Genomic DNA, 27584 nt, shown 5'->3' on the forward strand with positions numbered 1-27584 from the left:
AATAAAAAAGACTGTTATATTTATAGAAGAGCGGGGCATCCTGATACAGGTACATTCACCTAAAAGGAAGTCCCAACCACTGATGGCAATTTGTAGACTAAGCTTACAAGGAAATAAAACAATTTTCATTTTCATTTCATTTCATTTCAACATACAATTTATATTAGTTTATAACTTGAATTATCAATTTTCAGATACGTGAACCGCAAAGGCGTAGCCCTGCCCGTGTCCTCGGAGCGCACTCGGCGCGCCAAGCGCGACCGCCTCGACCAGAAGCAGATACTAGTACCGGAACTGTGCACCGTGCATCCCTTCGCGGCGCCACTGTGGTTCGCCACCGTCGCCCTGCCCTGCGTGCTCTACAGGTCAGTTGAGGTCATCTACACACATATCATAAACCCGTAAGAGGATAGTGGACGACCGCTTTAAAAAAAATAGTTTCACCTCCCTCCCTGGTTATTGACTTTTTTTTTATACCACGTCGGTGGCAATCAAGCATACGGCCCGCCTGATGGTAAGCAGTTACCGTAGCCTATGGACGCCTGTAACACCAGAGATATTACACGCGCGTTGCCGACCCTTTAAAAACCTGTACACTCCTTTTTTATAGGTATTAGATAATATTTTACACAATTTGATGGGTACCATAACCACAACTATACGTAGATAGATAGATAGATAAAAACTTTATTCATTTCCACAACATACATGGTACATAGAAAACATGCAGCTTAGAATTAAACTTAAAAACTAGTTTACAATTCTTGAAATAAGTAAAAGAGAACAATACAAATACAAAACCATGTGTCGTGGCAGAGAATAGGCGCTGACTGGCTCAGCATGATGATGCGGCAAGCCACATCCCTGATATTCTGCCAGGACCTCACAAAAATGAAGAGACTGTACAACGCTCAATTCTTATAAATCTTAACTAATCTTAACTTAAGTATAATGATGCTCACGTTGTGTGTGTAGTTGTGTACTCGCATGTGCTTTTGTGCATGAGATGTACTCGTAGCAGTATCTTTTCCCGTCGAATGGGTCGTTTGATTGTACATCCGCACTCATTATATTATACCAAAGATAGATATAACTCCGTAATAGATGTATACAGTCTAAGGAAAAAACGTGCCTCGAAAATCAAGAAAATTTGATTCTCGTTCAAAGGGCGCTACTAGCTTTGGCTTACTGTCGTATAGATGGCGTTGACGGTTTCGTTTGTTATTTAACAATTTTAACGCATATCAGTGAAAAAACATGGGTCAACCTCATAAAAATAATTAATGCAAATAAAAAAAAACATTTATCCATATTTAAATACATTTTATCGTATTTTTATAAATATTTATTTTTAGTTTTATAGTGTGTCGACAGATGGCAGTGAATTTACTGGGGTTACAAAATTTACTATGACAGTACCGCTCTAGTATAAGTTACTCTATGATTATACTGACCAAGTCATACAAAATCATGTCACATGTAGGACCTACAACATACAATAAGCTCCCAGCGGGTACGAACGCGGGTAGTACGCAAGTATTCTTAAAAAAATTAAGAAAATGGCTCTTAGACTATTATTTCTATGACATCAAAGATTTTTTTAACCTACCCAATAATTTCTAAATTGAATTTATAATGTGTCTAATTTTATAATGGAATTTAATAATGTGTTTAATTGAATAATTTAATCCTTTTTTTTTTTAAGCCTACTAAGTGTCCCACTGCTGGGCAAAGGCCTCTCCCCTTGATTTCCACGACTCCCGATTTGGTGTTTCCTCCGGCCAGTTGTTCAGGAAGCTGTCCAGGTCATCCCGCCATCTCCGTTTGGGCCTGCCCCGTCCACGCCCCTCTACCGGCATCCACTTGGTTGCTAAGCTAGCCCACCTCTCCGGATGCATGCGGTGGACGTGACCGGCCCAGTCCCATTTGAGCCTAGCGGTTTTCTCGCCTACGTCAGCGATGCCGGTTTTTGAGCGCAGCGTGGTGTGTGGTGTCACAAGTATCAAGACACTTTAATACTTTTTTTTAATACAGTTGCTCAAAAAGTGCTACTTTTCGTGGCTGTTTAGCGTGCGGAAAGTTGGTTTTCGCGAACTAGTGCTTTTTACTTTTCCAATTTTTTTAAATTTTTACTTGTTCCAATTCATGACTACTTATTGATGAGTGCTAATATTAGTTTCATTTAAACGTCGTAATCAACATAAAAACCTACTGTTAATGTAAGAATACGAAAAATAAATGCATATTTCATATTTTATTACTTACCTCTTTAAGTCTTCATCATTACGTTTATTTTTTAATGTTGAAAAACCGTTCTTAATAAGTTGTCTGAATGGAACGGAACGCCTGTCAAAGAAGAGGCGTATTTTCTTACTGCAAGAATGGTTTAAGTTTCCAAAGGCAACATTCGATATTGTTTTTATAAACATACGATACACAAATAATCGTAAATAACGATATTTAGGTAATAATAGTACAATGTTTTAATATTTACAATCGTTTCTGTCTTATAGAACATGCATTTGAAAAAAAAAACTCATTGAAGTGGGTTTTATAATAATAACAAAATGTATTCTAGTCGAATAAAAGCTAGAAAAACACCTCTTCAGAATGTCAATGTCAATAATGTCACAGGATTAATAATATAAAAGTTTCGAATTCCATTCCTTACTTGTTGCTTTTCTTATTTTTTGGGAACTGTATTAAAAAACGTCGTTCGATACACGTGCGGAAATGTCATTCTTCACTTGTCCCGAGTCTACTCTCGGTACTCGTGAGGTGATGACATACTTTCCGCACTAGCATCGAAATGTACTATTCTTTGGTGTTGTCACATACTGATTTTCAAAAACTACATTTTATTTGTCGCCGCAGCTTAGTCTAACTCTAGCAAATATTTTTCCGGGGTTTTTATGTACAGTCGAAGGCAAAAATATTGATCCAGATAAATGGGTCAAAAATATGTGAACACGATTTTATTGTCTAAGGTGAGAGTGTACACATATTTTTGAAACTTTGGGAATGTATATGTATGTATGCCCTTGACTGTACATATATATGATGAAAGAAAAATTGGAAGTGGAAGGTGTCCCAAGGTACCTTGACAAGATTATATTTGGCCTTCGCCATGGTGCGTATTTTCAGGGGTAGTAATTTATTTTCCTCAAAAATGGACGGCAAAGTCGACGTTGCCGGTTAAGAAGTTGGTCGCGAAGTGCGTTGTTTATGGTCAGTCAAAAAATTAAAAAGTTAAAAACATTGCAGTCTCGATTTCGGGACTGCAATGTTGCATACAAATTCCATTATTTGTAGAGTTCCAAACTTTTTAAAAGTTGAAGTGGCCATATCAAATGAAGGCATTATTATAATGTTGGTACCGCGACTATTTAGGTGTCTCAAATAGGTTGGCGTATTTTCAGCAGAAAAATACACTTCTATTTTTAATTAAAAAAAATAAAACGGCGGCAAAGCAAATCTTTTACTTTTTTCTGTGAAAAATATACATAAAAACGTTGCTTCTGTAAAATATTTCTACTATAGTTGTATTTATTGCGATATTTTTGAGAAAAGCACTATATATGACTCGGCTGGAAGGCTACTTGCTGGCTTCGGATTCAATTAAACGGACTCCCAAGGTCGTCCGTTTAAAACGAATCCTCAGCCAGCAAGTAGCTTTCTTTAAATTCTGTGACAACCTGACAACAGACATTCAAGTCATCGCATGCCACCGATGTAAACAAGAAGAGATTTTACCACAAAAATGCCAAAATAGATTGTCAAAGATGCTTACTTACTTAATGGCGCAGCGACCCAAAATGAGTCTTGGCCTCCGACACGAGTATACGCCAGTCGTCTCGATCCTGTGCCATCTCCCGCCAGTTATCGGCATGGAGAGCGCTCAAATCTACTCCAACAGCATCGCCCCAGCGATACCTGGGACGTCCGATCGGCCTCCGCCCCACCTGGCGTCCCAAGTACGCCCTTTTAACGCCGCGATCCTCCTCCATTCTCAAAACGTGGCCGAACCAGCGGAGACGGTGAGCTTTTGTCTCGCCTATAATGTTGGGTGCAGCCACAAGATCTTCAATCTCGACGTTTTTTCGGAGTCTAAAACTGCCATATTCCCTTCTCACAGGCCCCAGGATTTTTCTGAGTATTCTCCTTTCTGCCATCAGGAGCTTGTTTTCTTCTTTAAGTGTTAGCGTCCAAGTCTCGCATCCGTACATGAGTATCGGCCGTATGACCGTCTTATATATACGCAGTTTTGTGTTTTTACTCAGGAGCTTGGACACTAACACTTTATGAAGGGCGGCACTATATCGTAAGGCGTTCTGAATCCGGATGTCAATTTCCTCCTCCCGAGTGTTGGTGTCGGTGACAGTGCAGCCTAAGTATCTAAATGTGGCCACCCCTTTATATGTAGTATCTCCAACATGAAGATCTTCTCTTTTGACGCGCGTGTTTTTATAGCGTTTCATGTGAAGTTACTCTGACTTTTCATGGCTGATACTTAGGCCCACCTTTTTGGCTTTGGTTTCCAGGACAGCAACGGACTTGGCGATATCTTGTTTGGTTTCTCCAAGTAAGGCTAGGTCGTCTGCATACCCTATGACCGCATGCTTCCCATGTCAAAGATGCAAGAAAAACTATTTTGAATACGATAAAATATTTACATGAAAAAAACTGGCCAAGTGCGAGTCGGACTCGCGCACGAAGGGTTCCATACCATTTATAAAAACGGCAAAAAAATCACGTTTGTTGTATGGGAGCCCTACTAAAATATTTATTTTATTCTGTTTTTAGTATTTGTTGTTAATACATCATCTGTGAAGATTTCAACTGTCTAGCTATCACGGTTCGTGAGATACAGCCTGGTGACAGACGGACAGACAGAGAGACAGACAGCGGAGTCTTAGTAATAGAGTCCCGTTTTTACCCTTTGGGTACGGATCAGGTCCAATCAGAATCTTGTCAAGGTTTAATAATAAGTCACTTTTATTTCATATTTTTATTATATTAAATTCAAAGGAATAAAAGATTACAAATTATAATAGGAATAAAAAATTAAATTATATTATTAAATTATTAGATGTTATATTTAAGTATAAATTTAAAGTAAGTTCTTCTGCCCGTTCTAGTCGACTTCATGTTTGATCTCACAAGCTGGATTCACAAACAGAATAGCTCTTGTTAGTTCAACTATTTGATGCCTTGCGGCGTATGCTATAAGACTGTACCAGTCTTCAGAACTACTATTCATAGCCAACTTGGAGACGCAATCTTCTATAAGATCGTCAATTAAGTAGCAGGAGGCGAGTGTAAGTAAAGGCTTTAGATCGTCATCGGGCAGCTTTCTAATGTAAATGTAGTCCTTTAAATGTTTAAGGGTCTGCACAGTGACCCCCTCCATCTGAATGTGGCCCGCTTCCTTTTCCTTCCATTCGTGACTAAGCATAGCGCGAAACACATCGCTGGTGGCTGCTAGACATGCCTTGTGTACGCCCACACTGCCCTCAGATGTGCTCAAGCTGAAGTCAGTAAAATCAACATCATTGTAAAGATTTAGGAGAAGCGAAGGGCCAACCTTTCTCGCTGAAATATTAATATCCAGCAAGGTTGTACACACACAATTTAAATTGACATCATAATTTTCTCTGATTCCAATTGTTTTCCATTGATTGTCGCAAATCCATTCTGAGTAAAATGGTTCAGAGGTTTCTTGACAAGATGCTTTAATTTTTACTTCAATGTTTTTTGCCTTTATATAATTCTGTGCTAAAATATAACATTCAACAAAGTTTTAGTAGTAGTAGTAAATCACTTTATTGTACAAAACAAAAATTGATAACATGAAATTCATATAAATTTAGGTACAAAGGCGAGCTTATCCCTATAAGGGATTTCTTCCAGCTAACCTTAGAGTAAATGAGTGGAAAATTCGAATTAGATAGATAGACAAACTTACAGAACGTACAGAAGTTTTTGTTCTTGAAGTTAAATTGAAGCTGCACTTCGGCTAAGTCAGTGACATTAAAATGTTGACTTGATATGGTTTCCAAGGGTTTTGCATTCAAAGAACAAAGGCTAATCATACACCTCAGTTTCAAGACTGAACCAAGCCTTCTCTCTTGAATTTTTCTGAAACAAATTACATTATCTTCGGTTAGTGCACATTATAATGCAAAATGAGCCTTGTGTTTCTCTAGAGCCTAGAGTAAAAGGTTGACATTGACAATGTCCGCGACCGTAATGATAATCCAAATTGAACGTCAAGAATTTTGGAATGGCAAATTTAACCCCTGGAGACTCAAAAGAATAAAAACTGTCTGGTTTCGCGAAATATCCCTTTTGTATATATAAATACTCTGGAAGTACGTTTTTTTAATAATTATTACTATTGAAGGATGATTCTACATGCGTACTGCTGTTTATCGTTGACTTTAGCGTATTAACACGAAAACATTATACCATTATATAAATAAATGATAATTTCTCAATCATACTTACACTTCTATCGGCATGATGCACCACTTAATTAAATAATCAAAGAATGCAACTAACGCACGAATGCTCTTTACAAAATCTTCTTTATATTTAAAACGGTACATTAAGAAATCACTTCAGTTTTTGCAGCGGTAGATATAAAATATCTAGTTGATTTAAATACCTGCTTTAATAACCTACCCTGCCGTGCTGTCACATTGACATTTGACGTTTGACGTTTTCTTTCAGCGTTTTGTTTGTGCATTGTGGAAGTGTATTTTTCTGCTTATTTTTCTAATGTCAATGCTGTGATTGTTTCTATGTTTGTGTTTATTTGTATAATTTATAAGCGCTGCTGGCAAGCAAATGAGGCGGTTTACTATTAAGTTACTGTTAATAGTACTTAATAGTGATAATTATACAGGGTGGATTTTCTTAGTGGGTCAGTCAGGGCAGCTACCAGATCCCGTGCTGCTACGCGAAAATCGTCTTAGAAGACTTTCCCTCAATTTCAAATTAATGAAGATTGGCGTTTACAGTTTTTGAAAAAAACATACAGGGTGCGAGAAAAAGGTCATTTTATTTTATTTTATGAAATAGGAGGCAAACGAGCAGACGGATCACCTGATGGTAAGCGATTACCGCCGCCCATGGACACCCGCAACACCAGAGGGGTTGTAAGTGCGTTGCCGGCCTTTAAGATGGGAGTACGCTCTTTTCTTGAAGGTTTGAAGGTCATATCGGTCCAGTAATACCGCAGGCGACAGTTCATTCCACAGTTTAGCTGTGCGAGGTAGAAGTTTCTAGAGAAACGCACAGTTTAGGACTGCCAACCATCTAAGTGGTAAGGATGGTAATGTTGTCGCGTAGGGCGATGGCGAAAAGAAGCGGCAGGGATTAATCCGAACAATTCCTCGGAGCACTCCCCGTTATACACACGATAGAAAATGCAGAGCGAGGCCACATCTCTACGCAGCGCCAAGGAGTCAAGCCGTTTCGAAATACGCTGGCAGTCGATAATTCGAGTCGCTCTTCGTTGGATGCGGTTCAGAGGGAGAAGCTGGTATTGGGGTGCCCCTGCCCATAGATGAGAGCAGTATTCCATGTGCGGGCGAACCTGCGCTTTGTACAGCTGTAGGCGGTGGGCCGGCGTGAAACACTGTCTCGATCTGTTGAGCACACCAAGCGTTTTTGAGGCTAATTTGGCCTTACCCTCTAAATGGCCGCGGAACTGGACTTCACTCGAAATGTCGACGCCGAGGATTCCGATGCTGTCTGCGGCAGTCAGGGGAGTGCTCTCAAAACGAGGTGACACTACAAACTCTAACTTTTTTGCGGTAAACGCGCAAACCTGTGTCTTGGCAGGGTTAAAACGGACATTTTATTTTATTCAATCTTAATGTTATATACGAACTGAATAATGCTTGACTTGTAATATTTAAAAATATTATGAATAAATGTCTATGCATATTAAAATGAATGTTAAATGTCTATCATTGTTTTCGATTTTATGATTATTATGAGAGTTAGGAGCGAAAAACAAATTCGCTATAAATTGGCTAGACTGACAGACATGCGTGTCGTAGTTTTGAGACCCCTAATTATCTTATTATTATTTTTTGTCCTCAGAATCAACGCACTGCTAATAGCAGACGAGATACGTCGTGGCGTAGCGGCCGGGGTCGCTCTAGGGGTCCCAAGAGTGGGTCCGGGGTTCCAATGGCCAGCGCTTGACTTTGGATGGAGTCTAGCTGAGGTAAGACACCACACCAAACTAACCTCGAAATCACAAAAGTAAATTTGGCTGTATAAGGATAAGAAAACATTCACATCTTATCAGACATAAAAAATGTTGACTACTATACAGGCGGGCTATAAAATAAGTGCATTCCCGTTGCCAGGGAGGTTTTGGGATAATACTGAGCAACTTTTACTATGGGACCAACTCCGAAATTGCGTAAAAAATTTTGGTTGTTTCATAGATTTTGGCTGGTCCATTTTCTATTTGAGAGTAAATTTTTTTTTCGCGATTTTGTGGTTGGTCTCTTAGTAAAAGTTGCTCAGTATAATCCCAAAATCATCCTGGTAACGGGAATGCACTTATTATTTAGCCAACCTGTATATATCCTTCTTAAGCATCCCGTGTAGTAAATACAACCGTTGAAAAAACTGGAAACTGGGACACAAAACTGAGAGAAAATAATGAGATGAGATGATGATGGCTTTTTCAATCAAAAGGTACCACATTGTCGCTTACCATAAGGACGAAAATTGCTTGTATCTTTATACGAAAAACCAGCCAGAGCGTCCTTATGACAAGCGACAATGTGGTACCTTTTGCTTGAAAACGACACATATAAATTGGTTTTATGAATAAAAATGATTATGATTATGATTATGAAAAGGCGGGGGGAGAGAACATCCACTTCCACTGAAAAAGTCGCTTCCACTTCTACAATCGTTTTGCCTCTACGAAGCATTTTCGCTACGTACCGGGAAACCCATGTTATCGGCTACGACCGTAGCTCAGCGGTGAATATGTTATCGACTTTCAGGTGCTGAGCGCCGACTCTGAGAAGAACGATAAAAAAAAAGAAAACGAAGAGGAACCGAAAGATGAAGACGAGGTGGAACTGAAGGAGAGAGAACACGAGGAACAGAAAGAGACGGAAGAACCCAAGGAGAAGACGATCAACGATATTTTGCAGGAGAAGGAGGATGCTGAGAGCGTAAGTTAAAAATAAAACCGGCCAAGTGCGAACCGGCCTCGCGCACGAAGGGTTCCGTACCATTACGCAAAAAACGGCAAAAAAATCACGTTTCTTATATGGGAGCCCCACTTGAATATTTATATTATTCTGTTTTTAGTATTTGTTGTTATAGCGGCAACAGAAATACATCATCTGTGAAAATTTAAACTGTCTAGCTATCACGGTTCATGAGATACAGCCTGGTGACAGACGGACAGACAGACAGCGGAGTCTTAGTAATAGTAATAGTACCCTTTGGGTACGGAACCCTAAAAGGTTACTAGAATCTAGATATACCTATGTACTTACATATTCGATAGAAATAGTACATTGTGTATTAAGGCAGATAAACATGAATACACCAACGAGTGTGAGTTGAAGCCCGAAGCAAAAGGCGAGGGCTTAATTAACACGAGTTCGTAATTCCTGTACCGACCGTGGCACACGCGATGTTTTTCGTCTCACTTGTAAGGAAAAAAAAGGGAAAAAAATTAAAGTTCTGCCTAATTTCGGACTAGATTTTGGGCTCATTATTATTCACAACGACGGGAATTAATCGCGTAAAATAAGTTTTAAATTTACCTCCGACGTTTCGAGGACGGCGTTGTCACCGTGGTCTTCTCCGAGACCAAGACGCGATTAAGTCCCGCCGTTGTGAATAATAATGAGTAAAAATCGTGAAAGTTTAAATCAGTGTTTTGATTTTGGGCTAATTCATAATTCATTTATTTGCATAATAAAAGGCACATTATATTACACAGGTGCAGGCATAGCAAATGTCTTACTTATATGAGGCATTTTCTATGAAAAGGGACCTTATTGTCGATGGCGCTTATGCCGCACAGCGTCGCGCGGCATTGTATTTATATCGGAGCATCGTTAATAATAGCGTAAGCGCCATCGACAATAAGGTCCCTTTTTATAGAAAATACCACATATATGGATTGATCCTTATGTTTTTGTTACTTACTTAATTTTGTTCTTATTTATGCTACCTAGTTAGTTTTAGTTCTAGTTTTAGTTTTATCAGGCCTCACTGAAAATCAGCGTCACGTAGTGTGTCCTAGGATTCACTTCGGGACATCAAGCTGAGTGAGGACCTTTTAGCACAATTCTGTTTGTCTAAATGAATCAATGTTTTATGTTATTTTTGTGCTAATAAATATTTCTTATTCTTATTCTTAAGTTTACATAAGTCAAAAATATGATTAAACAAAACATTAATTTACTACGGCTTAGACTCCGAGTTCGAGTTACCGAGGTTCCACCATCTTGGTATGTTGCAGGGCTTCGAGATCGGCACTTGGGACAACAACATGGCGTCCTCCATACCGGAACCGGAGTTTGATGAGTTTCTAGAACCGCTGCCTCCTAATCTCACCTTCTGCACTTCCGCTTCCGGTGAGTACTGATCCACTATGCATAATAGGGTATTTGACTGTATTTAATATTTACAGTACATATGGTGCTACTTTACCGCACCAGTGCGATAATAAGCTCATTACGCAACCATGTAAAAAATTGAAAGGGCCATATGTACTGTAAAACGTTGTACGATACATGTGCGAATACGTAAGCCGCAACTCGTGTCGATTTGTCGTGTTTTAATTTATCGCTACTATTATCGAATTTCCTATTCTTCGCACTTGTATCGTAATATACTATTTCATCACACTTGTAAGGAAAAAAGGGGGAAAAATAAAACTTCTACTTAATTTCAGACGTACATTACAGCCTTAGGCCGAAATTTAGGATTTAAAAAACGGTGTGATGAAAAAAAACCGACCAAGTGCGAGTCGGACTCTCGCACGAAGGGTTCCGTACCATTACTCAGAAAACGGCAAAAAAATTACGTTTGTTGTTAAGGAGCCCCATTTAAATATTTATTTTATTCTGTTTTTAGTATTTGTTGTTATAGCGGCAACAGAAATACATCATCTGTGAAAATTTCAACTGTCTAGCTATCACGGTTTTTGAGATACAGCCCAGTGACAGACGGACAGACAGACGGACGGACAGCGGAGTCTTAGTAATATGGTCCAGTTTTTACCCTTTGGGTACGGAACCCTATAAATACATTACAAGAATAAAGCCCGAGTTGAGATGAGCCTACTGTGGAACTAGGTTGATTATGATTAGTGTAAGGTTTCCCAAATTTTCCTGTATAGTGTAGTTTATTTGTAACGTTTTCAACCAAAAGGTATTAAATTCAAGGTATATAGAAATAGCGCCTTATTGACAACCGGCAATAGGTACCCTTTTGGTTGAAAATGTCACATTTATGTTGTGTATAGGCGGTGCGAATTGGTGTGATCCAGTTCAGAAGCCCAAAAGCCAGTTTAAACCTTCGCGAACGTTCTCCATGGCGGACAGCGACTGCTCCTACATATCGAGGTAACTTGCATGTTGTGTCCCAGGTGACCCAGTTCAGAAGCCACCTGTTAGGTCTCCACATGTTAACACGGTTCCCTGAGCCAGAAGGCGAAAAATCTCCTTATATGATCATGTTTTTCTAAGAGGCGTTGATATTCGTAGACGTGGAAAAAATATATGTAGTTTTTGACTATATTATCTTTAATATCATAGCTTCCGATACACGAATTATGACACTTCGCTCGATACAATTAATTCCCAAAGTAACCTCTAACTCGGACTTTTAATCCAACTTTACTCGGTTATTTATTATGTGATACTAAAAACAAAAAAAGAAGAAAAAACAATTCTAACTTAAATAGTAATTTCATAGCTTTCGAATTTCGATATTGTAGGGTAACGTTTTTAAAATAAATAAAAATCGACAAAATTTGATCAAAATGGACACTTGGCGCGCATGCTCGTTCCCGTTCTTTCTTGCGAAATGTGACAGAGACAGCGGCAAACCGATGGAACGGCCTTAAGTATAGGGACCGTGCGCGTTGGAGGGTCTGCCATCTTGTGGCCTGAATCAGAACCATAAACATGTACATCACATTTCCATTGACACTTCACGCCAAAGCAAGTGCTGCCCTCTTGTGGGCTACTTTGGAAGCATAAACTACACATTTACGCCTCGCGCCAAAAATCTGACGTCTCCTGTGCTGCCCCCTACAGTTTATGCACGCTCCCTATTGAGTAGTCGTTAAGCACGGTCTAGTGAGTAAGAATGAGAATAGGAGGCAGAGGAGACGCCCCTACACATCCTGATAGTGCCCTTGCCTAATGCGTACTCGTGACTTAATCCTGGGTGGACATATATTGGACCCGGGTATGTCCTTAAACTACGTCCAAAAGAGAGGTATGGGCACTGTGAATGACATCTCGCTTTGTGTGGTAGGGCACAGGACAGCGGATGTCATTCCAGATCTAGAGCAGAGCCCAACTGGGGAGGTACCTCCACCTTACAGAAAACCGTAGCCAAATAACACTAGACCCTACTAATAGTGTTGTGTTCCTGCCGGTGAGTAAGGTTGCCAGAGCTCGAGGGAGAGGAGTGTTAGGGACGGCAACGCGCATGTAACTCCTCTGGAGTTGCAGGCGTACATAGGCTACGGAGACTGCTTAACATCAGGCGGGCCGTATGCTTGTTTGCCACCGACGTAGTATAAAAAAAAAAATTGCGCCCGGAGGAGTTAAAGTATCTCGAAATCAAAAAGATCCTGCAGCTGTTTGAAGTTGCAGGTTTGTATCGAGAGTTGTAGTAGGTGGCGATTGTTATAATGGTGATGAAAGAAAGACGAACTGACTTTATATAATTTATTTTACTTAAATATTTGTACAGCGACGCCATCTTGGGTGGAAGAGAGAGTTTCCACAGATAACACTAAATGTCAAACTAAACTAGTGATGTTACCAACCTAACAGCGATCACAATAGATCAGGGATGGTCGCAGTGATACATAGGCTTTGGAGCCTTATATAGCCCCTAACACAAAGAAGAAGAAAAAGAAGAATGAGAACGCATCATGCGACTCATGAGTTAGGAAGGGACGACGTGTATCGCTGTCACATATTCCCGACTCCCGATTGTTGAGGCCCGAGCCTATTGTCGCACTTAGCATTTATAATATTATCATCATCATCATCATGTCAGCCGATAGACGTCCACTGCTGGACATATTCCTCCCCCAAGGCTCGCCACTCCGACCGATCCTGTGCCGCTCGCAACCACCGAATTCCCGCGACCTTCACCAGGTCGTCGCTCCATCTTGTTGGAGGCCTACCGGCAGTTCGTCTTCCGGTACGCGGACGCCACTCCAGAACCTTCCGGCCCCACCGGCCATCAGTTCTGCGAGCAATGTGCCCCGCCCACTGCCACTTAAGGTTTGCAATTCTGCGAGCTATGTCGGTGACCCTAGTTCTACTGCGGATATCATCATTTCTGACTCTATCACGCAGAGAAACCCCGAGCATAGCTCTCTCCATTGCCCTTTGCGTGACCTTGAGCCTTCTTATGAGGCCCATTGTTAGCGCCCACGTCTCAGATCCGTATGTCATCACTGGCAACACACACTGGTCAAAGACTTTTGACTTAAGACACTGCGGCAATTTGGACGAAAAGATACTGTGGAGCTTCCCGAACGCTGCCCAACCGAGTCGGATTCGACGAGTGACCTCTTTCTCGAAGTTGGACCTACCTAACTGGACTGTTTGTCCTAGGTATACATAATCGTCAACAACTTCGAGCGCAGAGCCTCCGATTAATACGGGAGTTGGCACAACATGGACGTTAGACATGATCTTCGTCTTGTCCATGTTCATTTTCAGACCAACTCGTTCAGATACTCTGCTGATCAGCGAGCATCGCACTGAGGTCCTTCATGGACCATCCTCCATTTATAATATTGTTAAATATAATTCTAAATGTCATATATGTAGGTATATATAGATAGTTCCTACTTGTATATGTACTTGTATTATACTGCTGTAATTTAAGCTTGTACCTACTACTGTTTTTTTATATACTGCGACAATAAATGACTTTTTCTCAAACATGCTATGTAATATTGATATTACGTTCTTTATATTAGGCTGGGAAGTATCACGTTTCAGGCGCGGCTAGACGAGAGGTCTGTAATGAAATTTCATACAAAGTTGTAGGCCTAGGCCGGGAAGTGGCTTTTTTTTAATTTCTATTTCACATATAATTGTTGCACAGCATCATGGCATTCAGCCATTTTTTTTTTAACCTGACGGGCTCTATGGCACTATGGCCATTCGAGCGGTAGGACTGTGTGGGGGGATGGTAGCCTGGGGAAAATCCAGGACCCTTCCGCATCACACGAGACGGTTTTGCTACGCTGGAAGCAAGAATACTCCTAGTTTAAAAAAAAACGATATTTGATTGATATATATAGTTGGTCAAGCAAATCTTGTTAGTAAATAATAATAATCATCCGAATGGCGGCGACGTGGTACGCCACCCGTCACGTCTCGTTTCTCGCGGGGGCGACAAGCGGCTCACGGAGAGCCGCTTTGCTACGCTGAATGTTGGAGGAGGAATGGAAGAGAAATTAAATGAGGTTTTGCAGATGATGGATGAAAGAAAAATTGATATTCTGTGTGTTAATGAGACGAAACGGAAAGGATGCGATACCACCTTGCATGGAAGCTACACGGCGTATTGGTCTGGGGTACCTAGTTCGGATCGCGCCTGTCAGGGAGTTGGTGTTGTACTTTCCGCAAGAATGGCTGAGTGTGTGAGAGAATTTGAATGTGTGAATTCCAGACTGATGTGGATTAGACTGAATGTGGGAATGATGCGCATATTTTTGGTAGGAGTTTACGCTCCAGTAGACCGGGGTGCGAGTATCTCACAGCGCGTTCGGGATGAAAGGCAGATATTTTGGGATGAACTAAGAGAGGTTTTGAAAGTATGTAAGAGTAATGAAAGATTAGTTTTGTTAGGTGACTTCAATGGCTGGGTAGGAATAAAAAGGGACGGATTTGAAAAGGTTCTTGGAATGTACGGTGACGAGAGAGTGAATGATAATGGGAGAAGCGTGTTAGAAATTTGCCAAGAGTGGAACCTTTGTGTAACAAACACGATGTTTGACCACAAAAGAATACACTTATACACTCGAGAGGCGGAGAATGTTAGGAAAAGTATGATTGACTTTGTGATAGTTGATGAAAGAATTAGGAAAAATGTTATCGACTCCAGGGTGTATCGAGGGTCGGGTATCCATTCTGACCATTTCCTGGTAATGTGCCGATTAAGTGGCTTGTTTAAAGGATGGAGACAACGACCCCGTACAGTTACTGCCGATTTAAAAAGAATAAAAGTGGAGAATTTGCAAGAAGATGGAGTAAATGATGAGTATAGGAGTAGATTAAAAACCGAATTCAATGGTATGGATGAGATTAGTGAGACTGAACAATTGTGGAATAGTTTTAAAAATAAAGTAGTAAGTGTGGCAAGTGAAGTATGTGGAGTAAGGAAGAGGCACAAAGGAAAAAAGGAGAAGAATGTTTGGTGGGATAAAGAAGTGCAAGAAGCAGTGTGTAAGAAGAAAAAGTTGTGGTTGGATTGGTTAGCCACAAGAGCTAACCAAAGAAATCACACGGCTTCATTTGACGAAGTCAGTGAAGCGAAAAAGGATTATAGAAGAATGAAAGTGTTAGTAAAGGAATTAGTAGACAGAAAGAAAGACGAACAGAAAGATAAAATGGAAGAAAGGCTCTCTCAAGATTTCCAAACAAATATAAAGTTTTTCTGGAAGTCCGTTCGTTTAGCCAGGGGTAACACCCAGAATTCTGAGCTAAAGTCAATAAAAGACAAGAATGGAAGATTAGTGAATGAGGAAGAATGCATCTTAGAAAGATGGAAAGAGTATTTTGAAAGTTTGTTTGATAAAGAGAAGGCAAGCACGTCAATTTTGGAGTTGAATGAAAGCATTGAAAACGTGTCGGAGAACGAAGATAGTATTAGCATGGATGAAATTGTGAAAGCGTTGAAAGGAATGAAATCAGGGAAGGCTGCAGGGTATGATAGAGTTTCTGTCGAGATGCTGAAAGCTGGACAAGGCATTGTAGCAAGTCAGTTGTACCGCCTTTTCAATATGTGCTTCAGAACCGGTCAAGTGCCCAGGGACTGGTGCAAGGCCGTCATTGTACCTCTTTACAAAGGAAAGGGATCACAACTGGATTGCAAAAACTACAGAGGCATTAGCTTACTCAGCGTCGTCGGCAAATTGTATGCAAAGATATTGATTGAGAGAGTAGTGAAAGAAACCGATGAAAAAGTATGGGATGCACAAGCGGGATTCCGAAAGGGTATGGGATGTACGGATCAAGTCTTTTCCTTGCGATGCATAGCCGAAAAGTATTTGGCCAAAGGTCAGAAGGTCTATTGCGCTTTCGTGGATTTGGAAAAGGCTTATGACAGAGTGGTGAGGAATGAACTTTGGTCGGTACTGTCGGTGTATGGATTGAGCGGCCGTCTCATTCAGGCACTGAAATCGCTCTATGAGGATTCCAGTGCTTGTGTGAGAGTAAACGGGTCGTACACTGAGTGGTTTAGCATCGAAAAGGGTGTTAGGCAGGGATGTGTAGCGTCACCGTGGCTGTTTAATCTGTTCATGGACAGTAGTTTGCATGATTTGAGAAATGATGAGTGTGGGCTGAGAATGAGTGGGTTACCCGTCAAATGTCTTCTTTACGCTGATGACCTGGTATTGCTAGCGTCATCGGGTGAAGAGTTGCAGGAGATGGTAACTAGAATGCATGGATCTTTTGAAAGGAAAGGAATGAAAATAAATGTAAGTAAGACGAAAGTTATGGTATTTGAAAAGGAGGAATATATGACAAACTGTGAAATTTTGATTGGTCAAGAAAGAGTAGAACAAGTGAAAGAGTTTGTGTATCTGGGAACATTATTCACTAGGGACGGTAAGCATGATAAAGATATTGAAAGGAGAGTGAGTGCTGGAAATCGCGTGAATGGGGCACTTAACGCTTTTATGAGCAGCCAGAAGGTGTCGCAAAAGGCACGGTTGGCTGTGCATAGAGGGGTGCTGGTGCCTACACTTATGTATGGTAGCGAAAGTTGGGTATGGCAGAAGAGGCATCAAAGCCAAGTCAATGCAGTGGAAATGAGAGCGTTGAGAAGTGTATGTGGGGTGAGATTACAAGATAGAATTAGGAACAGTGTGATAAGGGAAAAGTGTGGACTGAGCGAAGATGTAGTGACAAAAATTGAGAAAGGTATGTTGAGATGGTTTGGACACTTGGAAAGAATGAGTGAAAGGAGGCTAACAAAGAGAGTATATAAGGGAGAGGTAGAAACGGGAGTTGGAAGGGGCAGACCTCGGCGGACTTTCTCTGATCAGATCGGGGAAATCCTGAAGAAAGGCCAGGTCAAGAGCACCCTAAACCGGCGAGCGTGTATGAGGAATGTTATGAAAGTGAAGGAAGCGAAAGAGGTATGTCAGGATCGTAGCAAGTGGAAATCCGTGGTCTCTGCCTACCCCTCCGGGAAATAGGCGTGATTATATGTATGTATGTATGTATATACCTATATTAAACGTTTGAGAAAAGCACTATACATGCATCGGCGTGAAAACGGGTTGTCGGCCTCATAACTATCCGGCCTCACTAATTTGGCCGGCAACCCCTTCCTTCCCGGCCTCTGTAGTAATGTACTATTTTTTATATGAGGTTTGCTACATAGTGGGAATTCTGTGCGTAATGCTACTTATTCTGTGCTTAAGGTAACTCAGCAGAAAACTATGAAAATGTTCGTAGTAAAGTTCTAGCGGAGGGAATCATGATCACAAATGATTTGGTGCAGCTCACGTCAATTAATTAATTCAATATAATATAAAAGGGTGGCTAAAAAATAAATGCATTCCCGTTGCCAGGGAGGTTTTGGGATTATACTGATGTTAAGACCTATCTTAACAAGTAGCAGATAAGTAGGTATTAGCATACCTAAGTACCTACTTACCTAATCTAGACAGATTAAGTCTCAATCGTCCTATGATATGTAAAGGTGACATCTACCGAAACTATTGTGTACTAGTCTAAGTGCTCAATAAGCTGTTAGCTATGTCAATGTATGTAATAGTTCCTAACCAATCCGTAGTGTCATAGAGTGGCGCTGTACTTAACTATATAAGCTTCTACATGTATGTAGATAAACGCACTTTTTCTAACCAGCCTTCTGTAAACATTAAATTTAGATATCAGTATTCCCTGCTTTCATTTGGTCGCCATTACCTCCAACGCTGAACAACTGAACGACTTTTACTATGGGACCAACCTCGATCTCGCGAAAAAAAATTTGGCTGCTTCATACATTTTGGCTGGTCCATTTTCTATGGGAGGGTTTTTTTTTCCGCGATTTCATGGTTGGTCCCATAGTAAAAGTTGCTCAGTATAATCCCAAAACCTCCCTGGCACAGGAATGCACATATTTTTTAGCCAGCCTGTATAAATCAAATTTAGATTTTCAGTTTGTATCTAATGTTTTACAATTTTTCAGTGATTTCGACACGGACGATTCAGATCTGAACTCTGAAGATAGCGACGACACGGATACCAGCGGGTTCTGTAGCAGTAAAAGCAATGGTATGTGGTTTTACAAGTCTTTTTAAACAGCCATGTGTACTAATCATTTGGGTTTGGCAACTGTCAAAGGTTTGCATAGATGGCGCCACCATAACTTACCCCTTTCTCTAGTTGAGTTCTGTGATTTGGCTTAAAGTGCTGGCATCCAGGGCAACAAAATTGCATTAAGAAAACAAGAATTTGACACAATTGTAGGGATTGACAGGGCAAGCTCAAGTCACCCCGTAAATAATTACGAAACATCTCCTTCAATAAAATTTTGCGATCCTTAGAACGTATCAATGGATGTGTTGATGCAAAAAATAACCGAGTTCACAAAACACTTTTAGTGAAGTGGTACTGTTGAAAAATACTATAATTTTTTTGTGAACTCTATTCTATTCCATCCAAGATAACATAGAGTAACTTATACTAGAGCGGTACTGTCATAGTAAATTTTGTAACCCCAGTAAATTCACTGCCATCTGTCGACACACTTTAAAACTAAAAATAAATATTTATAAAAATACGATAAAATGTATTTAAATATGAATAAATGAATTTTTTTATTTGCATTAATTATTTTTATGATTTTGACCCATGTTCTTTCACTGATATGCGTTAAAATTGTTAAATAACAAACGAAACCGTCAACGCCCTCTATACGAGAGTAGGCCAAAGGTAGTGGTGTCATCTGATCGAGAATCAAATTTGCGTGATTTTCGAGGCACGTTTTTTCCTTAGACTGTATCCATACTATCCATCTATTATGGAGTTCTATCTATCTTTGAAGATAATAATAATAATAAAAAAATAAGGCTAACGTATTTTTTTTCAAGCGGCAATGGGCGTCCGTATAGAGTATAAGACGGCCCACGAGGCGGAGGCCGTGGACGTGGAGCGCCGCGCCGCGCGCCCCGCGCCGCCGCGCGACGCCGCCGACGACGCCAGGGACGTGGCCGCGCACGCGCGAGCCATGCGCGCCGGACACGCGCCCACAGAGGTGAGGTACAACACGGCCCACGAGGCGGAGGCCGTGGACGTGGAGCGCCGCGCGACGCCGCCGACGACGCCAGGGACGTGGCCGCGCACGCGCGAGCCATGCGCGCCGGACACGCGCCCACAGAGGTGAGGTACAACACGGCCCACGAGGCGGAGGCCGTGGACGTGGAGCGCCGCGCGACGCCGCCGACGACGCCAGGGACGTGACCGCGCACGCGCGAGCCATGCGCGCCGGACACGCGCCCACAGAGGTGAGGTACAACACGGCCCACGAGGCGGAGGCCGTGGACGTGGAGCGCCGCGCGACGCCGCCGACGACGCCAGGGACGTGGCCGCGCACGCGCGAGCCATGCGCGCCGGACACGCGCCCACAGAGGTGAGGTACAACACGGCCCACGAGGCGGAGGCCGTGGACGTGGAGCGCCGCGCGACGCCGCCGACGACGCCAGGGACGTGGCCGCGCACGCGCGAGCCATGCGCGCCGGACACGCGCCCACAGAGGTGAGGTACAACACGGCCCACGAGGCGGAGGCCGTGGACGTGGAGCGCCGCGCGACGCCGCCGACGACGCCAGGGACGTGGCCGCGCACGCGCGAGCCATGCGCGCCGGACACGCGCCCACAGAGGTGAGGTACAACACGGCCCACGAGGCGGAGGCCGTGGACGTGGAGCGCCGCGCGACGCCGCCGACGACGCCAGGGACGTGGCCGCGCACGCGCGAGCCATGCGCGCCGGACACGCGCCCACAGAGGTGAGGTACAACACGGCCCACGAGGCGGAGGTGGTGGACGTGGAGCGCCGCGCGACGCCGCCGACGACGCCAGGGACGTGGCCGCGCACGCGCGAGCCATGCGCGCCGGACACGCGCCCACAGAGGTGAGGTACAACACGGCCCACGAGGCGGAGGCCGTGGACGTGGAGCGCCGCGCGACGCCGCCGACGACGCCAGGGACGTGGCCGCGCACGCGCGAGCCATGCGCGCCGGACACGCGCCCACAGAGGTGAGGTACAACACGGCCCACGAGGCGGAGGCCGTGGACGTGGAGCGCCGCGCGACGCCGCCGACGACGCCAGGGACGTGGCCGCGCACGCGCGAGCCATGCGCGCCGGACACGCGCCCACAGAGGTGAGGTACAACACGGCCCACGAGGCGGAGGCCGTGGACGTGGAGCGCCGCGCGACGCCGCCGACGACGCCAGGGACGTGGCCGCGCACGCGCGAGCCATGCGCGCCGGACACGCGCCCACAGAGGTGAGGTACAACACGGCCCACGAGGCGGAGGCCGTGGACGTGGAGCGCCGCGCGACGCCGCCGACGACGCCAGGGACGTGGCCGCGCACGCGCGAGCCATGCGCGCCGGACACGCGCCCACAGATGTGAGCTACATCTTATTTTTCTCAAAAATGGACGGCAAAGTCGACGTTGCCGGTTAATATTTTTTAAGAAAAAAAAAACCGACTTCAATGGGGGATGCCGTTGAAAGGTTACTTATTGTTGATGGTGCACTCCAGACAATGAAATGAAAAAGACAGCATCTTTTGCCTAACTAAAATGAGGTAAAACCACCCACGTTTCTAGTAGTAACCTAACCTAACCTAACCCAATGTTCTGATAGCATTTCGTTTCTGTAAGGGTCACAGTTCTAACCTAACCTAACCCACTTTTCTGATAGCAGTTCGGTTCTGTGAGGATCGCAGTTCAAAAAAAAGTCCAGGTCCAAGTTTGGGTCTGGGTCCATAACGAAGAGAATAAATCGCCAAACGTGAACTATGTGTCGTTGAAGAGTTCCATTCTGATCATCATCAGCAGTTCCACTTCATCAAATGTCACTTTTTTATGTAAAAGCTGGATTTGTTGATGAAAATACAAAAATCACTATATGTATGCCTTTCTCATTTGAGGAGTTCCCTCGATTCCTCATGGATCCCATCATCAGAACTCGAGCTTGACAAAAATGTGTCTTGAAAACCTAACTTGCTTACCAATCATAACGAAGAGGACAAATCGCCAAACGTGAACTATGCGTCGTTAAAGAGTGCCATTCTGATATTTCTGATCATCATCAGCAGCTGCACTTCATCAAATGTCACTTTTTTAAATGGAAATGCTGGATTTGTTGATGAAAATACAAAAATCACTATATGTATGCCTTTCACATTTGAGGAGTTCCCTCGGTTCCTCGTGGGTCTCCTCATCAGAACTCGAGCTTGACAAAAATATGTCTTAAAAACTTAAGTTGCTTACCAATCATAACGAAGAGGACAAATCGCCAAACGTGAACTATGCGTCATTGAAGAGTTCCGTTCTGATCATCATCAGCAGTTCCACTTCATCAAATGTCACTTTTTTAACCGACTTCAAGATTTCAAAGGAGGAGGTTCTCAATTCGGTTGTTTTTTTTTTTTTTTTTTTTTAATGTTTGTTACTCCATAACTCCGTCATTTCTGGACCGATTTTGAAAATTCTTTTTTTGATTGTAAGTATATACATACAGATTGGTCCCGTTTTTGTCAAAAAGCAGTTCTGATGATGGGATCCATGAGGAATCGAGGGAACTCCTCAAATGTTAAAGGCATACATATAGAGATTTTAGTATTTTCATCAACAAATCAAGCACTTACATTTAAAAAAGTGACATTTGATGAAGTGGAACTGCTGATGATGATCAGAACGGAACTCTTCAATGACGCATAGTTCACGTTTGGCGATTTGTCCTCTTCGTTATGTTTGTTAAGCAAGTTAGGTTTTCAAGAAACATTTTTGTCAAGCTCGAGTTCTGATGATGGGATCCATGAGGAATCGAGGGAACTCCTCAAATATGAAAGGCATACATATAGTGATTTTTGTATTTTTATAAACAAATCCAGCACTTCCATTTTAAAAAGTGACATTTGATGAAGTGGAACTGCTGATGATGATCAGAACGGAACTCTTCAATGACGCATAGTTCACGTTTGGCGATTTGTCCTCTTCGTTATGTTTGTTAAGCAAGTTAGGTTTTCAAGAAACATTTTTGTCAAGCTCGAGTTCTGATGATGGGATCCATGAGGAATCGAGGGAACTCCTCAAATGTGAAAGGCATACATATAGCGATTTTTGTATTTTTATCAACAAATCCAGCATTTCCATTTTAAAAGTGACATTTGATGAAGTGGAACTGCTGATGATGATCAGAATGGAACTCTTTAATGACGCATAGTTTACGTTTGGCGATTTGTCCACTTCTTTATGTTTGTTAAGCAACTTAAGTTTTTAAGACATATTTTTGTCAAGCTCGAGTTCTGATGAGGAGACCCACGAGGAACCGAGGGAACTCCTCAAATGTGAAAGGCATACATATAGTGATTTTTGTATTTTCATCAACAAATCCAGCATTTACATTTAAAAAAGTGACATTTGATGAAGTGGAACTGCTGATGATGATCAGAATGGAACTATTCTATGACACATAGTTCACGTTTGGCGATTTGTTCTCTTCCTTATGGACCCAAACCCAAACTTGGACCCGGACTCGGACCCGGACCCGGGTCTGAACATGGACCCCAACTCGGACCCGGACCCGGAACGAACTCTGACCCAAACCTGGACCCGGACAGCCGGACACGGACCCGGACTCGGATCCGGACCCAGACCCGGACCCGGAAATGCTACTAGAAAAGTGGGTTAGGTGGGTGGGTGTGTTTTGAACTGCGATTCTCACAGAACAGAACTGCTATCAGAAAAGTAGGTTAGGTTAGAGCTGTGACCCTTACAGAAACGAAATGCTACCAGAAAAGTAGGTTAGGTTAGAACTGCGACCCTTACAAAAACGAAATGCTAGTAGAAAAGTGGGTCGGTTTACCTCCTTTTCTACATAATTAGGCAAAAGATGCTGTCTTTTTCATTTCATTGTCTGGAACCTAAGAATGCTTTCAGCGGCATCCCCCATTGAAGTCGGTTTTTTTTTCTTAAAAATTATTAAATGTAAATGCTTGATTTGTTGATGAAAATACTAAAATCACTATATGTATGCCTTTAACATTTGAGGAGTTTCCTCGATTCCTCATGGATCCCATCATCAGAACTGCGTTTTGACCAAAACGGGATCAATCTGTATGTATATACTTACAATCAAAAAAAGAATTTTCAAAATCGGTCCAGAAATGACGGAGTTATGGAGTAACAAACATTAAAAAAAAAGAAAAAAAAACATACAACCGAATTGATAACCTCCTCCTTTTGAAATCTTGAAGTCGGTTAAAAAGTAGGTCGCGAAGTGCGTAGTTTATGGTCAGTCAAAAAATTTAAAAGTCAAAAATATTGCAGTCTCGATTTCGGGACTGCAATGTTGCATACAAATTCCATTATTTGTCGAGTTCCAAACTTTTTAATAGTTGAAGTGGCCATATCAAATGAAGGCATAGGTCCATTAAACAGCCAAACAAATGATCAGTACTTATTATTACAACAATTACTTTCTATCTACTACGCGTTGTGCCAATCAATTACAAGTTAATGCATAAATATTTGGGGCGGTGCGGCCAAAACGACATTGTTACAACTTGAAAGAGCGCAGAGAATTGTACTTAAAGTCATGACCTTTAAAAAATATACTTATTCAACTACAAGCCTGTACAGTGAAATTTCGGTCCTAACTGTCAGACAACTATTTATTAAGCAATTGATCCTTATCCAGCACGTAACTCCACCGGACTTCCTTGATTCAAGACGAAGAAACGATATTGTATACTCCATTCCGAATCATAGTACCAAGTTTGCAAAACGGTTCACTATGGTTCTGGGTCCCGCAGTCTATAATAAAATTAGTAAAACTACAACCCTAAGAACGCTTACATCATACTCTTGTAAGTTAAAATTAGAAGAATACTTAAAACTATTGAACTACGACAGCACTGAACGTTTAATAAAATGAGTAATTGGCATACACACACACTTACATATAACCCACATACATAGACACACACACACCTATAGAATTAAGTAAATATTATAGCTAAATATGTACAACTTAACATATTAATAAATGTATTACATACTTGTAAGTTTCAAATAAGTATCAGTTTTTCACACACATACCTATAGATATTATGTAAATAATAACGTATTGATTATAGTTATTATATAAGTCTCATTTTTGACGTCGAACGTATGTAGGTACTTGGTATAAAACCTAATTAAAATTGTATAAAATATTCTTATCATCCCTATCTAAAAGTTGTAAACGTATAATAAATAAAATAGAATAAAAATAATAACAAAAAAGTTATATCTGTACATACTATAACTGAAATAATTTCTTACAAAACACTAGGGGCCTATATTAATTAAAAAAGATCCTAACATGAAACCTTAAATATACTTAAATAAATTAAGAATAATGTGTTACTCTTGCATATACTAAATGTTTACTCTTACTGCAACTAACCATCGGAATGCGGTTTTTTTGTCAAACGACCCACGTGTACGGCTAATATTTAACTTAACTAATAAAATTAAATGATGTTGCTTATTGACTGTCAAGTGTCAACACATTGAAAATAGAGGATGGCTTATCCTGTTTCCACCGTGATACAGTTTAATACTAGTACGGGGAACAGATGTAGCTTATATATTATTATTATATTATAGTATATTATTTTGTAGTTATCTTTACTGGACAGTGCAGTTGACTGACCAATTGTAGACCTTATTCTAACGACTTAGGGACGTCGGTTGGTCACTTAACTGTGCTGCGCCTAGTGACCAAGGTCACTACACTATGTAGTTGTATAAAAATGTAAGCATATATATGTCTTTTCTAATACTGAATAAAGATAATTTTGATTTTGATTTTTAATGTTGGTACCGCGACTATTTATGTGTCTCTAATAGGTTGGCGTATTTTCAGCAGAAAAATACACTTCCATTTTTAATTAAAAAAAATAAAAAGGCGGCAAAGCAAATCTTTTTACTTTTTTCTGTGAAAATATATACATAATAACGTTGCTTCTGTAAAATATTTCTATTATATTTGTGTTTATTGCGCCATTTTTGAGAAAAGCACTATATATGACTCGGCTGGAAGGCTACTTGCTGGCTTCGGATTCAATTAAACGGACTCCCAAGATCGTCCGTTTAAAACGAATCCTCAGCCAGCAAGTAGCCACTTCCGAGCCTCGACAATAACATATTATTGTATATTATAACAAATAACATACGGCGGTTAAAAGATATATTTTTTTGTACAGTGCCTACAACAGTTTCAACAATCAGTCGCCGAACATGAACAAGAGATCATCCAGAAAGGCCTCCTCATACCACAAGATCAGCCAATCGCAGACATCCTACCCGACCCTTTGAAAGATTGCCGAAAATCCGAACCTATACCGGACGACGAAGTAAAAACGAGATTCCAACAACTCTTCCCTTACAAAAACGACTTTTTGAATATCGAAAACGGACCCTTAACCTTAGAAGCGATCGAGAAAAACAAGCGATCATTACTGGCTGAATTTAAAAATAGTTTATTGGAAGAAGAAATTAAAAAATACACCTGTTTCTCTATGATAGATGTTGACATAGATTCACCAGAGTATAAGAATGAGAAAGTGTCAAATATAGGTTTTGATACGATGGAGAGTTATGCAGAGAGAGTGGTGCGTGTCGGTGAGAGAGAATTCAGACCGTATTATGAGGATAGTAAGGGGAATGGGAAGGAGTTTGACTTTGATTTTCAGCCAAATTTGGAGGGACATCCGGGGCCGAGTCCTAGTGTTATTTTACAGGTATTTTATTTTATAATCATTTAATACTTTACTGATGAAAGTAATTATTATTTAAAAAACCCTTTTTTTACCATTGACTGGTTCCTATCCGATTTCAATTCGTGAGTTTGAATTCTGGCTCATATTAGTCTAAACCTAGATCAGTTGTTGATGGAAAAAATACAATGCAATTAGTTTATACACGGTGTTTTTTAGTGTTCCGTACCCAAAGGGTAAAAACGGGACCCTATTACTATCCGTCTGTCTGTCCGTCTGTCTGTCACCAGGCTGTATCTCATGAACCGTGATAGCTAACTGAGATAGTTGAAATTTTTACAGATTATGTATTTCTGTTGCCGCTATAACAACAAATACTAAAAAGTACGGAACCCTCGGTGGGCGAGTCCGTCTCGCACTTATCCAGTTTTTTTTTTAATTTCGTTTATTGCATTCCTGAGTTTAAATTAAGTTACTTGCTCAAAGAATACCGGTTGTATTCTAATTAACTCCATTTTCAAACCGAGCCTATTTGAATGTCTTTTTTTTAAGGCGCTGACGATGTCAAACGCGAACGATGGCATCAACCTTGAACGGCTGGAGACCATCGGGGACAGTTTCCTAAAGTTCGCCATCACGGCTTACCTGTACTGCGCGCACCCTACCGTGCATGAGGGGAAACTGAGCCATATGCGGAGTAAACAGGTGAGATAGATGAAAAACCTCGATAAAATGAAAACATTTATTTAAGGCCCATCACAGATATCACTTAGAGTTATAAGCTCTGGAACTAACTCAACTTTCTTTTTAATTAATATTAAATTGTATAGACAATATGAGTTTTTGAAATTGAAAATTGTGACCTGTTGTGTGTGAAAAGTGTGAATTGACAATTCATAATATTACCAAGTAGGACATTAATTATCAATTTCATTTTCAATATTTTTTTGAGTGTTTAAAATTGTGCCATATAGATTATAACAATGCATGGGTAATAGTTAAGTTAAATTTAGGTATTGAATATTTGTACGCCTGACTATGGTAAAATATAATAGGAATGATAATGAAAACTTTGTATACCACC

At 41.3% G+C, this 27584-nt stretch overlaps 1 protein-coding gene across 1 annotated transcript in view; it reads left to right on the forward strand.

Annotated features, from left to right (window-relative positions):
- LOC134753290 (endoribonuclease Dcr-1) overlaps positions 1-27584 on the forward strand; it is an 88620-nt gene that overhangs the window by 45539 nt on the left and 15497 nt on the right. Inside the window, exons 24-32 of the mRNA XM_063689136.1 lie at positions 195-365; positions 8113-8239; positions 9039-9212; positions 10520-10634; positions 11528-11627; positions 18694-18779; positions 19598-19761; positions 25988-26524; positions 27053-27205. Coding sequence (XP_063545206.1) covers positions 195-365; positions 8113-8239; positions 9039-9212; positions 10520-10634; positions 11528-11627; positions 18694-18779; positions 19598-19761; positions 25988-26524; positions 27053-27205 — 1627 coding nt within the window. The remainder of the gene's footprint in view (positions 1-194; positions 366-8112; positions 8240-9038; positions 9213-10519; positions 10635-11527; positions 11628-18693; positions 18780-19597; positions 19762-25987; positions 26525-27052; positions 27206-27584) is intronic.

This window comes from Cydia strobilella, chromosome 26, assembly GCF_947568885.1.
Source record: "Cydia strobilella chromosome 26, ilCydStro3.1, whole genome shotgun sequence".
Classification (NCBI taxonomy): Eukaryota; Metazoa; Arthropoda; class Insecta; order Lepidoptera; family Tortricidae; genus Cydia; species Cydia strobilella.